Source organism: Salvelinus alpinus, chromosome 2, assembly GCF_045679555.1.
Source record: "Salvelinus alpinus chromosome 2, SLU_Salpinus.1, whole genome shotgun sequence".
NCBI classification, from domain to species: Eukaryota; Metazoa; Chordata; class Actinopteri; order Salmoniformes; family Salmonidae; genus Salvelinus; species Salvelinus alpinus.
In genome coordinates, this window is record NC_092087.1 from 17,193,751 (window position 1) to 17,211,795 (window position 18,045).

At 42.8% G+C, this 18,045-nt stretch overlaps 1 protein-coding gene across 4 annotated transcripts in view; it reads right to left on the minus strand.

Moving 5' to 3' along the window:
• The window catches only part of LOC139555020 (voltage-dependent calcium channel subunit alpha-2/delta-2-like), a 304,976-nt gene that overhangs the window by 192,737 nt on the left and 94,194 nt on the right, over window positions 1-18,045 (minus strand). For all 4 annotated transcript variants that reach the window (XM_071368420.1, XM_071368412.1, XM_071368429.1 and 1 more), the window contains exon 3: window positions 13,828-13,944. In XM_071368420.1, the coding sequence (XP_071224521.1) occupies window positions 13,828-13,944 (117 nt within the window). The remainder of the gene's footprint in view (window positions 1-13,827; window positions 13,945-18,045) is intronic.

Below are 18,045 nucleotides of genomic sequence, written 5' to 3' on the forward strand. Positions count from 1 at the left end.
AGGATGAGCTGGTTCTGATTACACACTCAATAGTCTTCACTCCTATGGATTCTATGCAAATATCTTGATTAGGTAAATATATACAGACATCTGCTGATGTAAAAAGGTATTTATAAATCAATTGGATTTGACATACATACTGTGCCTCACCGTCTCTTAAAATATATTTTTAAACACGCACAAGGCACTATTATGAGCAGAGTACCTATTTCATTGTTCTTTTCCATATAGCCACATAACACATATTTTCTATTTGATTGCAGAGACGTTTTGAAAAGCCCCTTTCATCTGAAAATATCTATTTCAATTGTATCCTGTAGGCGAGAAAACAACCAACTGACAAGAGTTGCAACGAAAAAGAAATTGCCTCGCAAAGAAAGAAAAAAACTTTAGCGTTTTAGCAAAACCATTTCAAAACTCAAGTGTTTCTCTCTCTCTCATTCTCTGTCCTGGCAGATGCAAATACACACATGGGAGACTGCATGGAAATATATGTTTTATGCATCTTGGGGAAATGGCTGTGTAAAACACAGAAAGCAGTCATTTCCATTCATTTGTCTCTGGCTGATGGGCAGATGTCGTTGCTACGAGAAGGAGTTGCTTAAACACAGGAACCATTTTCTCCTTTCAACTAGAACTCTGATGATTAGACAGAGAATCAAAAGCCCCCACTTCCTCCTCCCTGCCTGTCTCACACACATTGTCACTTTAATGAGGGATTGTGTGTGAGACAGGAACACACCAATCAAAAATAAATCTTCCTCTGTATGTACATTGACATTTGTAAAAAAATATATAAATGCTGCATTCAAATGGAACTGTTGAAACGGTATGCTGAGACGCAGTAAAATAAGTGCATTGAAAACTGAGGAAGGATGCCTCAGGCAGTGCTGGGTTTCCACTAGCTGGCACAACCACAAAGTTAAAATTGGCTATATCATCAAAATTCATGAAAACAAGAATGTTTGGTCTTAATTTAATTGGTTAGCAATGTGGTTAATGTCAGGGTTAAGATTAGGGTTCTTTTTTAAAATTGGATTTTAAGAAGATACATTGTAGAACTAGGCAGGGTTTATGACTTTGTGGCTGTGCCAGCTAGTGACAACCACAGTGCTGCTGCAAACAGATTCGATCCTGACATTTCTCTAATGTGAAATTCTGCCAAGTTCCAGACGTTGTGACCTTTCTCTGTAGGAAGGAGTGATGGAACGGCCCAATACTGAAGATGTACAATCATGTGTATTTATTCTGTTCTGACCCATCTCTGTGTGTGTTACTTTGACCACTGAGGGGAGGGGGGGTCATCCCTTCATATCTCCTGTTGCTGTATGTTCAGTCATGTTATATGGTTTTGGGAGGTGAGCTGTTCTCATCTTATGTGAAGGTGTGTGTGTGTGTGTTTGAGAGAGAGCGAGTGAGAGAGATACAGAGAAAAAGAGTGACAGGAGAGAAAGAGTGACAAAGGAGAGAAAGAGTGACAGAGGAGAGAAGGAGAGAGATAGTGAGAGAGAGTGAGATAGAGTGAGATACCGAGAGAAAGAGAGAAAGAGTGACAGAGGAGAAAGAGTGACAGAGGAGAAAGAGTGACAGAGAAAGAGTGACAGAGGGGAGAGAGAGAGAGAGAGAGAGAGAGAGAGAGAGAGAGAGAGAGAGAGAGAGAGAGAGAGAGAGAGAGAGAGAGAGAGAGAGAGAGAGAGAGAGAGAGAGAGAGAGAGAGAGAGAGAGAGAGAGAGAGAAAGGTATAATGGCTTTGCTGCTTCAGGTCTTATTGTAACAGATGGTTGCTAATGGATGTTCATAGATCTGAATGACAAGGGCCAGTGTGTGTGTCTGTGTAGCTGTGGAGGGAGCAGACTGGTGCTCCCCTCATTCTCAAGGTAAGTGAGCAGAATTGATCGTGTTTACACTACAGGTGTTGAATCTTAATTTGACCAGTATTGTCGCAGCAAAATATTTTAACGTGGTTAGGCTATTAGCTGGCCAAAATTACACTACATGAAAAATGCAATAATGTTAATATGTCTTAATGTGGGTTTTCAGTGGATTTATGTAAATCCTGCGGTGCAGGAAAATCTCAGCAACAACAGAGTGATCAAATTAAGATCCAACACACCTTCTTCCTTAACACAAGTTAGTCTATCTCAACCCTTCCATCCTCCTGAAACCTCCACACTAAACCCCTGAAAGGTGAGACTCCAATAAACTCTACCAGAACAAATTTGATAATCATTTTGATATAAAACATTTATCAATCAGTGTTTTGAGGCGAGCTAAGATGTTATCTATGCTATTTTTGACCAAGGAGAGTCAGTTCGGCCTACTTCCCCTGTTCTTCGGGTCCTGAGGGGACCGGAGTGCTATAACTGCCTCTCTAACTGCCTGCAGGAAATGGAAAATGAAATTGCTTTCTTACAGTCTCCTACCTACTCTCCTTTTTGGGGTAATGCATTGCTTTGTCCTTTTCTTTTTTTACAGCATACACAAAATGAACTCGCCTTAAAGACATATGACTTTAACAGGCATGTTGTAGATTTAGCCAGTGATTAGGTTAATCAAATATCTGACCTCTCCAAAGCGCTGCTCATTCACATTCATTATGGGGGACTTCAATATGCTGCCAAAATGAACACAAGCCATGCCAAGGGCTAGCAGCTATTAATGTCCAAGGAAGGTAAAATAGTGGGGGCTTGGATCATGTGTAATGTTCTGACGAGTGAGGCCATTATGTTAGCTAGTTGGCATCACCAATGTCGGCACTTGCTACATTGTATGGCTTAACTGTTTTACTAAATGGTGGCTACAAGTTGTATACATGATGGGTACATACAATATGGAGCATTGTACTATGGAGCAATACACTATTGCCATATTCGCTGCTGCTACTATTTAATATATTTATCCTGCTGCTCAGTCACTTTAACCCTGATTAGTATCCCTTTCACTGATTGGTACTGTATATTCTTGTGTGTATTTCTTGTATATGGTTTTGTATAACTGCATTGTTGAGGAAGAGCTTGCAAGCAAGCATTTCACTGTACTGTTTACACATGCTGTATCCTGTGCACGTGACCGTGTACGGCAGTTGCCTCAGTCCCGACTAATCCATCCCAGAGTGATAGATTCCGTCAGTGTGCGTGGAAAGTCATCTAGTGTGATCTATTGCTGATATTACAAATGAGCAGCGAGGCTATAGGGAAATCTCCCAGAACTCTTAGAGACAGACAACTCCTTCATTCGTCATGACTTAACGCCAACAGGAGAGACATAATTGTTTGACACCGGTGCTGTCGTCACGCATTGTGGACTCGCCAGCTGCTGCCATGTTTGTGCTGTTTGGAATAATCTGTGTATTCTTGAACTAGTCTTTTCTGGTGATTTAGAGTTGAATACCTCTGGATAACAAGAAGCACTCAAGTCTTTATTACTAGGACACAGAGATTAAACACATAAACAGAAAGATGCAGAGACAACCTGTTAACAAAATCCAACAGACTCCCTTCACCTGTCACCAGAGAGAGAGGAAGAGCAGAAACCATCTCTCTGATCCTCCTGCAGTGTCATAACCAACAGTCAGCCCCGTGCCCACTACTCCAGATGATCCTACCTCCTCAACAGCACCAGCTGAATCTACAACCACATTCCACCAACACTTTCTCAGACACCTCTCCATCTGTGAACTTCCACTGACGGCTATTTCACTCTGAGAATAATGGAGATCTCTACTGCATAGTAAAATAGTAGCGATACAATTGTGTCATTTTTTATTTAACATTTTTAGTCTGTGGCTCTTTAAATCACTGAGGGCTAAATGTAGCTGTTTTAAATTGGTGATTCGTGCCGGGTGCCTGTCCAATTAAAGTGAGTCACTGAGGTGTCTGAAAAATTGCTGGGATGCAGACTCAAGTCATCGACCACTTCAGACTCTCTTAGGAAGGGGTCAGGGTCCTGGGCGATGGGGCGTATGTGTGTGGTGTGGTGTGTGGTGTGTGTGGTGTGTGTCTACGAGTGTGTGTGTGTGTGTGTGTGTCTTTGTAAATTATTTATCTACTGTATGTGTAGCACGATGACAGATGACACAGAGCTGTCACAGTCACTGTCCCCGTCCCCCGCCACCCCGCCTTTGTCCTGTGTTGTCTTGGTATCCATGGTCAGGCCAGGGGAAACAGAGTCTTAGGCAGGGTGACTGATTTATTCTGTCAAGTGCATTTTTGCCATCCCTGCATAGTGTCCGGTCAGAGCTCCTGCATTCTCGCACAATCACAATCAGTATGACTGTAGAGTCTCTGTCAGCATCACTACTCTGTAACGCCCACCTGGCTGTAGAAGTCAAACCATAAGCGTATACCTGCCTTGATACCTAAAAAGAACCGGTCCAACTTGTTGTCATGGAACTAAGTTAGTTCTTACGCATGTTTACGTCTGGTGTGCATAAATATTTAAGCTCTGAAACCATGAAATGAAATATACAGGAAAAGCGATATGTGTATCACCAATACAGGCCAAAAGCATCCATTCATTGACAGACTATATACGTACAGGTGTAGGCAACTAGATTCAGCCGCGGGCTCATTTCTGTTATAGCTAATGGGGGGCCGACCGGGGGGCGTAAAAAATATAATAATAATGTGTACACTGCAAATTGAGCACAACTAAGCCCAAAAAGAGGTTGTATCTTAAAATATAAATTATTTCATACCTTGATTACATTGAGATACGATCACATATGTGGGCTCCCGAGTGGCAAGGTGGTCTAAGGCACTGCATCTCAGTGCTAAAGGAGTCACTACAGACCCTGGTTCAGCGGTCTAAGGCACTGCATCTCAGTGCTGGAGGCGTCACTACAGACCCTGGTTCAGCGGTCTAAGGCACTGCATCTCAGTGCTAAAGGCGTCACTACAGACCCTGGTTCAGCGGTCTAAGGCACTGCATCTCAGTGCTAAAGGCGTCACTACAGACCCTGGTTCAGCGGTCTAAGGCACTGCATCTCAGTGCTAAAGGCGTCACTACAGACCCTGGTTCAGCGGTCTAAGGCACTGCATCTCAGTGCTAAAGGCGTCACTACAGACCCTGGTTCAGCGGTCTAAGGCACTGCATCTCAGTGCTAAAGGCGTCACTACAGACCCTGGTTCAGCGGTCTAAGGCACTGCATCTCAGTGCTAAAGGCGTCACTACAGACCCTGGTTCCATTCCAGGCTGTATCACAACCGGCTTTGATTGGGAGTCCCATAAGGCGGCGTACAATTGGCCCAGCATCGTCTGGGTTAGGGTTTGGCCCAGGGTAGGCCGTCATTGTAAATAAGAATTTGTTCTTAACTGACTTGCCTAGTTAAATAAATGTGTCTCTTTTTTTGTTGTTGTGGGAATAAGCTACTTGAGAACAGATTTCATAAATTAAAACACTTTTGTTGACCAAAAAACTAAAATCTATAGTGGGGGAGTACAGAGATGTACATAACTGGATCAAATCAACCTTGGTCCCTTTTTGTATTCCATCAGTCCCTTCTCATTGTGCTTTGAGAGATCCCATCCAACAGACCCTGATCAACACCCCTATGATGCTGCCTCCTTGGCATACAGGCTTTGATTGACAGCCTGCAGGATGTTCAGCAGCCTCCAGCAGGCCTGGTTCACAGCCTCCAGCAGGCCTGGTTCACAGCCTCCAGCAGGCCTGGTTCACAGCCTCCAGCAGGCCTGGTTCACAGCCTCCAGCAGGCCTGGTTCACAGCCTCCAGCAGGCCTGGTTCACAGCCGCCAGCAGGCCTGGTTCACAGCCGCCAGCAGGCCTGGTTCACAGCCGCAAGCAGGCCTGGTTCACAGCCGCCAGCAGGCCTGGTTCACAGCCGCAAGCAGGCCTGGTTCACAGCCTCCAACAGACATGCAGACCTGGTTCATAGATTTCACTACACTCTTAGAAAAAAGGGTTCCAAAATAGTTATTTGGCTGTCCCAATAGGATGACCTTTTTTTGGTTGCATGTAGAACCCTTTTTGGTTCCAGGTGGAACCCTTTTGGGTTCCATGTAGAACCCTCTGTAGAAAGGGTTCTACATGGAACCGAAAATGGTTTTACCTGGAACCAAAAAAGGTTCTACATACAACCAAAACAGGTTCTTCAAAGGGTTCTCCTATGGGTACAGACAAAGAACCCTTTAAGGTTCTAGATAGCACCTTTGTTTATACGAGTGTGGGCCTGGTTCGCAGGGACACAGAGGCCCAACTGAACCTCCAGCTGCCGCTGAAACACAGAGCGGAGGGAGAGGAGACGGAGTCAAAAGAACCCGGGAAGAGAGATGCAGGCCCAGATCACTTCAACAGGAATCACTACTGCCTGGTGTTTTATACACTTGACGGGTTACATGGAGGGCTCTGTTCTATATCATGCTCTCAGTTAAAAGGGTGTCAAACAACCACCTCTCGTAAAGCTAGGTGTACAGGTGTGTGACTTGATGCTCAGATAATACACACACACACACACACACACACACACACACACACACTTGTCGCAGACACACTTGTTACAGACACACACACACTTGTGAAACACACAGGCACACATAGACGAAGGCACACACACACATTTCTGAGTCTGCAACACTCTATTTTCTCTTCCTCTATTCCACAGGATATTAGTTATGGAGGGCCCCTGTCATGTAACAGAATAATACATCCAGAGTTTACTGTACTGTATCATCATTCTGGAGGAGTTCCTGAAACTGCTGGCCCCTGCTGGTTAAAACTCATTGCTAACCGCTGAATAGTGATGCATCATGTTTCTTGACTTCACAGCTCAACATCTTACTTTGGACAACATCACTGATTTCCGCTGAGGGTGAGAAGGAAAGGGAAGCCAGGAGACAGCTGGATGGATGTTGTCTCCATGCTACAATGACAACAGCATGCAATACAGTTGTTTCAAAGCTTCCCTTCTGGGCACACACTGGTCGAATCAACATTGTTTCCACATCATTTCAATGAAATTACGTTGAACCAACATGGAAAAGGCGTTGAATTGAAGTCTGTGCCAAGTGGGTCGAGGCATTACCTAGACGGGATACAATTTCACATGACTGTATATGAGAGAGCCTGGAGTGTTATGAGGTGGTTTCCATTTCCAGCAGTTGGAACTAAGCATTTAGAGTCGCTTTGCATTTGTTCATCAGCAGATATAAACATACTCCCCCCACAGTCTACTTAAGCAATAAGGCACAAGGGGGTGTGGTATATGGCCAATGTACAACGGCTAGGGCTGTTCTTAGGCACGACGCAACGCTGTCAGCCAATCAGCATTCAGGACTCTATATTAACGTATGACCATCCAAGGAAAGGACTTAATGGTTTGCATTTACACAACTCACATTTCCAGCTATTTGTCGCTCCCATTCTGATTACTGTGCTGCTTTCAATCTTTCAGAATGCATGGGAGTAAATAACCATTAAGGAGGAAGTAGAAATTGGCTGGTATAAAAAGCAACATCAACACAACCAACCTGGATATGAGTTTGAGACATCCTTATCTCCACTCTGCATAAGGAGTCTGGTTCCATTCCCACTGTCTACAGTATGAATACCTAGTGGAGTTGAATTGATTCAGCTGTCATGAATTCTCTGTTTAGTGTGAGAATTTATAATGTGGCGAAATGAAACAAATGAACGGTTTTATGTCGTTTTATGAACCTCGTACTCTTAAATTACCACAAAATGACTCCGTGACAATCCCCATCCTCTGTTCTCTCCTTTAGCGTATTCCAGAGTAATCTCTCTCTCTCTCTCTCTCTCTCTCTCTCTCTCTCTCTCTCTCTCTCTCTCTCTCTCTCTCTCTCTCTCTCTCTCTCTCTCTCTCTCTCTCTCTCTCTCTCTCTCTCTCTCTCATATTGCTCATTTTTAAATCTATGAATTTCTGAACATAATTTCCCTGGTTTTTCCCGTGCCTCAGGGGCCATTCTCATTCCATCAGTTCTCTTTTTTCACCTCGTTTCCTCTCCTCCCTCCTGAGTGAACAGTGGAGACAGGATGTGAGGTGACAGTGTGGTCCGGGAGGTTAGGCCAGCAGGAGGATGGGCACGATGGGCACACAGGCATGGGGAGGGGAGAGGCTTGGGCACTGCACTGAGCTCACAGGGCACCCCTGCCAAAACAGGCAACGGAGGGTCAGTAGCAGTGCAATTTCATTCCCACACACGGCACGGCCACAGGGCACTTCGTGATACCTCTCACTTTAAGAGTCCGTGCCACAGAATTAGCCATGCCTGTCCCTTGAAGAGGCTGTGGTGCACTGCTCAGGGTTACTGTGCCTTCTCATGTGAGACCCTGTACTGTTAAAAGATACCCTCAAATGTTCCTTCAAGGGACTTGACTGGTGAAAACAGCAGCACTTATGCCTTGAGGGCCCTTTTGAGAGGCAGCACAGAGGGAAGGAGAGAGGAGTACAGCTCCCTCCCCCTCTCTTCCTCTCTCTCTCTGTCTGTTATCCCCCCTCAGAGCAGTATGGCTCAGTGCTTCCACTCTGCCTGTAGGCTTTAGGTCTCCTCTATGGGTGCATCTCCTCACTATGTGTTTACCCTCAGTGTTTTAATATGCAGCACGCACATTTCATGAAATTATGAATATGATGAACTAAATTGATTCAGAGGACATTCGCCTGCGACATTATAAAAAAAGAAACCAACTTAGCTATACTTTAAATGAATATAAACTATGATTATCAAATGTAGATATGGTTGGGTAAAATTATGCTTTCACAGTATCGTGTGGATATGAATGCACAGCTGATTTGAGCAAAACAAACATATGAACTACTTTGTTATCCAACCTAATAAACGTATTAACTGCTTTGTTATCCAACCTAATAAACGTATTAACTGCTTTGTTATCCAACCTAACAAACGTATTAACTGCTTTGTTATCCAAACGTATAAATGTATTAACTGCTTTGTTATCCAACCTAATAAATGTATTTACTGCTTTGTTATCCAACCTTATAAACGTATTAACTGCTTTGTTATCCAACCTTATAAACATATTAACTGCTCTGTTATCCAACCTTATAAACGTATTAACTGCGTATTAACTAATTTTAATTATGGGATTTCTGTTGTTTGAATTTGGCGCCCTGCAGTTTCACTGGCTGTTGAAGAGGTGGGACGCTACCGTCCCACGTACCCTAGAGAGGTTAACTGCTTTGTTATCCAACCTTATAAACGTATTAACTGCTTTGTTATCCAACCTAATAAATGTATTAACTGCTTTGTTATCCAACCTAATAAATGTATTAACTGCTTTGTTATCCAACCTAATAAATGTATTAACTGCTTTGTTATCCAACCTTATAAACGTATTAACTGCTTTGTTATCCAACCTTATGAACGTATTAACTGCTCTGTTATCCAACCGTATAAACGTATTAACTGCTTTGTTATCCAACCTTATGAACGTGTTAACTGCTTTGTTATCCAACCTTATAAACGTATTAACTGCTCTGTTATCCAACCTTATAAACGTATTAACTGCTTTGTTATCCAACCTTATGAACGTATTAACTGCTTTGTTATCCAACCTTATAAACGTATTAACTGCTCTGTTATCCAACCTTATAAACGTATTAACTGCTTTGTTATCCAACCTTATGAACGTATTAACTGCTCTGTTATCCAACCTTATAAACGTATTAACGGCTCTGTTATCCAACCTTATGAAAGTATTAACTGCTTTGTTATCCAACCTTATAAACGTATTAACTGCTTTGTTATCCAACCTTAAAAATGTATTAACTGCTCTGTTATCCAACCTAATAAATGTATTAACTGCTTTGTTATCCAACCTAATAAATGTATTAACTGCTTTGTTATCCAACCTTATGAACGTATTAACTGCTTTGTTATCCAACCTTATAAACGTATTAACTGCTCTGTTATCCAACCTTATAAACGTATTAACTGCTTTGTTATCCAACCTTATGAACGTATTAACTGCTTTGTTATCCAACCTTATAAACGTATTAACTGCTCTGTTATCCAACCTTATAAACGTATTAACTGCTTTGTTATCCAACCTTATGAACGTATTAACTGCTCTGTTATCCAACCTTATAAACGTATTAACTGCTCTGTTATCCAACCTTATAAACATATTAACTGCTTTGTTATCCAACCTTAAAAACTTATTAACTGCTTTGTTATCCAACCTTATGAACGTATTAACTGCTTTGTTATCCAACCTTATGAACGTATTAACTGCTCTGTTATCCAACCTTATAAACGTATTAACTGCTTTGTTATCCAACCTTATGAACGTATTAACTGCTTTGTTATCCAACCTTATAAACGTATTAACTGCTCTGTTATCCAACCTTATAAACGTATTAACTGCTTTGTTATCCAACCTTATGAACGTATTAACTGCTTTGTTATCCAACCTTATAAACGTATTAACTGCTCTGTTATCCAACCTTATAAACGTATTAACTGCTTTGTTATCCAACCTTATGAACGTATTAACTGCTCTGTTATCCAACCTTATAAACGTATTAACTGCTCTGTTATCCAACCTTATAAACGTATTAACTGCTTTGTTATCCAACCTTAAAAACGTATTAACTGCTTTGTTATCCAACCTTATGAACGTATTAACTGCTTTGTTATCCAACCTTATGAACGTATTAACTGCTCTGTTATCCAACCTTATAAACGTATTAACTGCTTTGTTATCCAACCTTATGAACGTATTAACTGCTTTGTTATCCAACCTTATAAACGTATTAACTGCTCTGTTATCCAACCTTATAAACGTATTAACTGCTTTGTTATCCAACCTTATAAACGTATTAACTGCTCTGTTATCCAACCTTATAAACGTATTAACTGCTTTGTTATCCAACCTTATGAACGTATTAACTGCTCTGTTATCCAACCTTATAAACGTATTAACTGCTCTGTTATCCAACCTTATAAACGTATTAACTGCTTTGTTATCCAACCTTAAAAACGTATTAACTGCTTTGTTATCCAACCTTATGAATGTATTAACTGCTTTGTTATCCAACCTTATGAACGTATTAACTGCTCTGTTATCCAACCTTATAAACGTATTAACTGCTTTGTTATCCAACCTTATGAACGTATTAACTGCTTTGTTATCCAACCTTATGAACGTATTAACTGCTCTGTTATCCAAAGTAGAAGGCCCATCGACATTATGTTTTTTATAAATCACATTTTTCGGGATTAGTTCAAACGGTGACTCTATCATGCGCCTTAATATTATGATCGGCTTTTTGAAATATCCCGAACTGATTTTGAATATTTTCTCTCTTGGGGGGGGAGGAAACTTGATGCCATCAGTGAAGAAACAAACTGCAATTAATCAGAGGGCCTGTCTGAACATAATGCAACCAGTCAGATTGCCTGTCTGAACATCATGATGCAAATAATTGTCTCCCCTGGACGGTTACCTCTAAAATACTCCCCTCCTCTGCAGAACTTCCTTTCAGTCACTAGAATAGTATAGCTATCTTCAAGGACATTCCGTTCCCTTCCGGCTACCCGGATAAGGAACTAAATAAACTTCAGTTAGTGCTAAATACGGCTGCTAAAATCTTGACTACAACCCCAAAATTTGATCAGTGCTAGCTTCCCTGCACTGGTTTCCTGTTGAAACTTGAAACGGGTCGGTTGAGCTAACGTAGGTTAATGCGATTAGCATGAGGTTGTAAGTAACAAGAACATTTCCCAGGACATAAGACATGTCTGATATTGGCAGAAAGCTTAAATTCTTGTTAATCTAACTGCACTGTCCGATTTACAGTAGCTATTACAGTGAAATAACGTCATGCTATTGTTTGAGGAGATTGGACAGTTTTGAACATGAAAAGTTATTAATAAACAAATTAGGCACATTTGGGCAGTCTTGATACAAAATGTTGAACAGAAATGCAATGGTTCAATGAATCAGTCTAAAACTTTGCACATACACTGCTGCCATCTAGTGGCCAAAATCTAAATTGCAGCTGGGCTGGAATAATACATTATGGCCTTTCTCTTGTATTTCAAAGATAATGGTACAAAAAAAATACAAAATAACGTTCTTTTTTTCTTTGTATTATCTTTTACCAGACATATTGTGTTATATTCTCCTACATTCCTTTCACATTTCCACCAACCACAATGTGTTTCCTTTCAAATGGTACCAAGAATATGCATATCCTTGCTTCAGGGCCTGAGTTACAGGCAGATAGATTTGGGTATATCATTTTAGGCAAAAATGTAAAAAAGGGGCGGATCCTTAAGAGGTTTAAGTCATTACTGAAGATTAATCTCTTCAGTAGGTCCTATGATTGAGTGTAGTATGGCTCAGGGGTGCGAAGGTGAACGGCAAGGCACTGGAGCGACGAACCACCCTTGCTGTCTATGCCTGGCCGGCTCCCCTCAATCTACTGGGATTCTCTGCCTCTGACCCTATTACGGGGGCTGAGTCACTGGCTTACTAGTGCTCTTCTATGTCGTCCCTAGGAGGGGTGCGTCACTTGAGTGGGTTGAGTCACAGACGTGATCTTCCTGTCCGGTTTTGCGCTCCCTCGGGCTCGTGTGGTGGAGGAGATCTTCGTGGGCTATACTCAGCCTTGTCTCAGGGTAGTAAGTTGGTTTATATCCCTCTAGTGGTGTGGGGGCTGTGCTTTGGCAAAGTGGGTGGTGTTATATCCTGCCTGGTTGGCCCTGTCCGGAGGTATCGTCGGATGGGGCGACAGTGTCCTCCGACCCACCCCTGTCTCAGTCTCCAGTATCTATGCTGCAATAGTCGATGTGCCGGGGGGCTAGGGTCAGTCTGTCATATCTGGTGTAATTCTCCTATCTTATCTGGTGTCATATGTGAATTTAAGTATGCTCCCTCTAATTCTCTCTCTCCTCCCGGAGGACCTGAGCCCTAGGATCATGCCTCAGGACTACCTGGCCTGATGACTCCTGGCTGTCCCCAGTCCACATGTTCGTGCTGCTGCTCCATTTTCAACTGTTCTGCCTGCGGCTAGGAAACCCTGACCTGTTCACCGGATGTGCTACCTTGTCCCGGACCTGCTGTTTTTGACCCTCCCTCTCTCTACCGCACCTGCTGCCTCAACCTCTGAATGCTCGGCTATGAAGAGCCAACTGACATTTACTCCTGAGGTACTGACCTGTTGCACCCTCTACAACCACTGATTATTATTTGACCCTGCTGGTCATCTATGAACGTTTGAACATCTTGAAGAACAATCTGGCCTTAATGGCCATGTACTCTTTTTATCTCCACCCGGCACAGCCAGAAGAGGACTGGCCACCCCTCAGAACCAACCTGGTACCCCTCTAGGTTTCTTCTTAGATTCCTGCCTTTATCTAACCACGGCGGCAGGTAGCCTAGTGGTTAGAGCGATGGGCCAGTAACCGAAAGGTTGCTGGATCGAATCCCTGAGCTGACAAGGAAAAATCTGTCGTTCTGCCCCTGAACAAGCCAGTTAACCCCCGGGTGCCGTGGATGTCATTAAGGCAGCCCCCTATACTTCTCTGATTCAGAGGGGTTGGGTTAAATGCAGAAGACACATTTCAGTTGGATGCATTCAGTTGTACAATTGACTAGGTATCCCCCTTGTATTCTAGGGAGTTTTTCCTAGCCACTGTGCTTCTGCATTGCTAGCTGTTTGGGGTTTTCTGCTAATGTAAAAAGGGCTTTATAAATACATTTGATTGATTGCAACCCTTTAAGAAGATATGAAACTAACCCCTCCAGCATGTTCCTATATGGAAATAACTCTTTCCCCCTCTGGAAACATCAACTCTCTAACAGGTGCAGTAGCATCCGCTTACCTCCAGGGCTCTCCTCTTGCTAGTGAGCAGCTTGGCGATGTCTCGTGCCACCCTCTCCACCAGGTCCTTGGGATTGTTCCTCTTGATGTCAAACTGACTCTTCTTCTCATTGTAAATCTACAGAGAGAACACAGGAGTCAAAGGTCAGTTCAAAATGTCTATCAGTTTATGATGTGGGTCAACATAGCACACACACACTTAGCAGGTCATTTCATGTAGCTAATATGGCAGAGCTGTCCTGTATTGACAGTGCACCCTAACCAGCCGAGGTCTGTGGGGTAATACCAAGCCAGCCACTAAATGCACACACAAGCTAAATGTCCAAGATCCCTTAGTGAAAAGTGAAGATGAACGTAATAGGGAGAGACAAAGACAGAAGCGCGTGACCAGAAACGAGAACAGGGGCGGAGACAGCCAACCAGAAGCCAGAATCATGACAGATGTTTGTCCACACAGAGAGGCTGTGAGCCAGAGAAATGGACTCTCCCAGTATCCTCTGTTTCACCTCACTCAGTAGTCCTCAGCAGTGGTTCTGGGTCTGAGCTCTGACAGGCAGACAGGCTCTGTGGTCCACAGCAGGCCACGTCCCTTGGGTTTAAAACGGATCCTGACTGCCATATAAGACACTACACTGTGGTGCAATACGGCACACATTCACACTGCAAAACCACCCTCACTATGGCTTAGTGGGCTTGTAGTACACTCTTAGAAAAAAGGGTTCTAAAAGGATCATTCAGCTGTCCCTATAGGATACCCCTTTTTTATTCTAGGTAGAACCCTTTTTGGTCCTATTTAGAACCCTTTTGGATTCTATGTAGAAACCTCCGTGGAAAGGGTTCTACATGGAACCAAAAAAGGTTCTTCAAAGGGTTCTCCTATGGGGACAGCCGAATAACCCTTTTAGGTTCTAGATAGCGCAATTTTTTAAGAGTTGTAGGACTATTTCACAAGCCTTTTATCATGTACAGTTGATGTGATTAGACTACGTACATTGGGACAGAGTAAGCTATGTGTAATAAGGAGAAAGCAATGAGACTAACTTACCAACCCCAAAAATGATTGGCAGACATGGGCTAATTGAATGACTGCTGATCCACGAACAGACTTCGAATGGATCCACGGGCCGACAAAAGGGAGGCCAGGCCTGCGGGCCACCAGTTGCCTACTCCTGGCCTATATTGTCTTGTTGTGTCTGGCTAAATGGTCAAGAAGAGTTTTTATTTCACTTTATTTAACCAGAAAGTCAGGAGGTGAGAAGAGCTTTTTCCCAGTGGAGATATAAACATACTGCTGTAGGTGTATGGAAGCAGAAGATAAGGACATACTGCTGTAAGTGTATGGAAGCAGAAGATATGGACATACTGCTGTAGGTGTATGGAAGCAGAAGATATGGACATACTGCTGTAGGTGTATGGAAGCAGAAGATATGGACATACTGCTGTAGGTGTATGGAAGCAGAAGATAAGGACATACTGCTGTAGGTGTATGGAAGCAGAAGATAAGGATATACTGCTGTAAGTGTATGGAAGCAGAAGATATGGACATACTGCTGTAGGTGTATGGAAGCAGAAGATATGGACATACTGCTGTAGGTGTATGGAAGCAGAAGATATGGACATACTGCTGTAGGTGTATGGAAGCAGAAGATATGGACATACTGCTGTAGGTGTATGGAAGCAGAAAATATGGACATACTGCTGTAGGTGTATGGAAGCAGAAGATATGGACATACTGCTGTAGGTGTATGGAAGCAGAAACTATGGACATACTGCTGAAGGTGTATGGAAGCAGAAACTATGGACATACTGCTGTAGGTGTATGGAAGCAGAAACTATGGACATACTGTTGTAGGTGTATGGAAGCAGAAGATATGGACATACTGCTGTAGGTGTATGGAATCAGAAGATATGGACATACTGCTGTAGGTGTATGGAAGCAGAATATCTGGACATACTGCTGTAGGTGTATGGAAGCAGAAGATATGGACATACTGCTGTAGGTGTATGGAAGCAGAAGATATGGACATACTGCTGTAGGTGTATGGAAGCAGAAGATATGGACATACTGCTGTAGGTGTATGGAAGCAGAAGATATGGACATACTGCTGTAGGTGTATGGAAGCAGAAGATATGGACATACTGCAGTAGGTGTATGGAAGCAGAAGATATGGACATACTGCTGTAGGTGTATGGAAGCAGAAGATATGGACATACTGCTGTAGGTGTATGGAAGCAGAAGATAAGGACATACTGCTGTAGGTGTATGGAAGCAGAAGATATGGACATACTGCTGTAGGTGTATGGAAGCAGAAGATATGGACATACTGCTGTAGGTGTATGGAACTAGAAGATATGGACATACTGCTGTAGGTGTATGGAAGCAGAAGATATGGACATACTGCTGTAGGTGTATGGAAGCAGAAGATATGGACATACTGCTGTAGGTGTATGGAAGCAGAATATCTGGACATACTGCTGTAGGTGTATGGAAGCAGAATATCTGGACATACTGCTGTAGGTGTATGGAAGCAGAAGATAAGGACATACTGCTGTAGGTGTATGGAAGCAGAAGATAAGGACATACTGCTGTAGGTGTATGGAAGCAGAATATCTGGACATACTGCTGTAGGTGTATGGAAGCAGAATATCTGGACATACTGCTGTAGGTGTATGGAAGCAGAAGATCTGGACATACTGCTGTAGGTGTATGGAAGCAGAAGATCTGGACATACTGCTGTAGGTGTATGGAAGCAGAAGATATGGACATACTGCTGTAGGTGTATGGAAGCAGAAGATATGGACATACTGCTGTAGGTGTATGGAAGCAGAAGATATGGACATACTGCTGTAGGTGTATGGAAACAGAAGATCTGGACATACTGCTGTAGGTGTATGGAAGCAGAAGATATGGACATACTGCTGTAGGTGTATGGAACTAGAAGATATGGACATACTGCTGTAGGTGTATGGAAGCAGAAAATATGGACATACTGCTGTAGGTGTATGGAAGCAGAAGATATGGACATACTGCTGTAGGTGTATGGAAGCAGAAGATCTGGACATACTGCTGTAGGTGTATGGAAGCAGAAGATCTGGACATACTGCTGTAGGTGTATGGAAGCAGAAGATCTGGACATACTGCTGTAGGTGTATGGAAGCAGAAGATCTGGACATACTGCTGTAGGTGTATGGAAGCAGAAGATATGGACATACTGCTGTAGGTGTATGGAAGCAGAAGATCTGGACATACTGCTGTAGGTGTATGGAAGCAGAAGATGTGGACATACTGCTGTAGGTGTATGGAAGCAGAAGATATGGACATACTGCTGTAGGTGTATGGAAGCAGAAGATATGGACATACTGCTGTAGGTGTATGGAAGCAGAAGATAAGGACATACTGCTGTAGGTGTATGGAAGCAGAAGATATGGACATACTGCTGTAGGTGTATGGAAGCAGAAGATAAGGACATACTGCTGTAGGTGTATGGAAGCAGAAGATAAGGATATACTGCTGTAAGTGTATGGAAGCAGAAGATATGGACATACTGCTGTAGGTGTATGGAAGCAGAAGATATGGACATACTGCTGTAGGTGTATGGAAGCAGAAGATATGGACATACTGCTGTAGGTGTATGGAAGCAGAAGATATGGACATACTGCTGTAGGTGTATGGAAGCAGAAAATATGGACATACTGCTGTAGGTGTATGGAAGCAGAAGATATGGACATACTGCTGTAGGTGTATGGAAGCAGAAGATATGGACATACTGCTGTAGGTGTATGGAAGCAGAAACTATGGACATACTGCTGTAGGTGTATGGAAGCAGAAACTATGGACATACTGCTGTAGGTGTATGGAAGCAGAAACTATGGACATACTGTTGTAGGTGTATGGAAGCAGAAGATATGGACATACTGCTGTAGGTGTATGGAATCAGAAGATATGGACATACTGATGTAGGTGTATGGAAGCAGAATATCTGGACATACTGCTGTAGGTGTATGGAAGCAGAAGATATGGACATACTGCTGTAGGTGTATGGAAGCAGAAGATATGGACATACTGCTGTAGGTGTATGGAAGCAGAAGATATGGACATACTGCTGTAGGTGTATGGAAGCAGAAGATATGGACATACTGCTGTAGGTGTATGGAAGCAGAAGATATGGACATACTGCAGTAGGTGTATGGAAGCAGAAGATATGGACATACTGCTGTA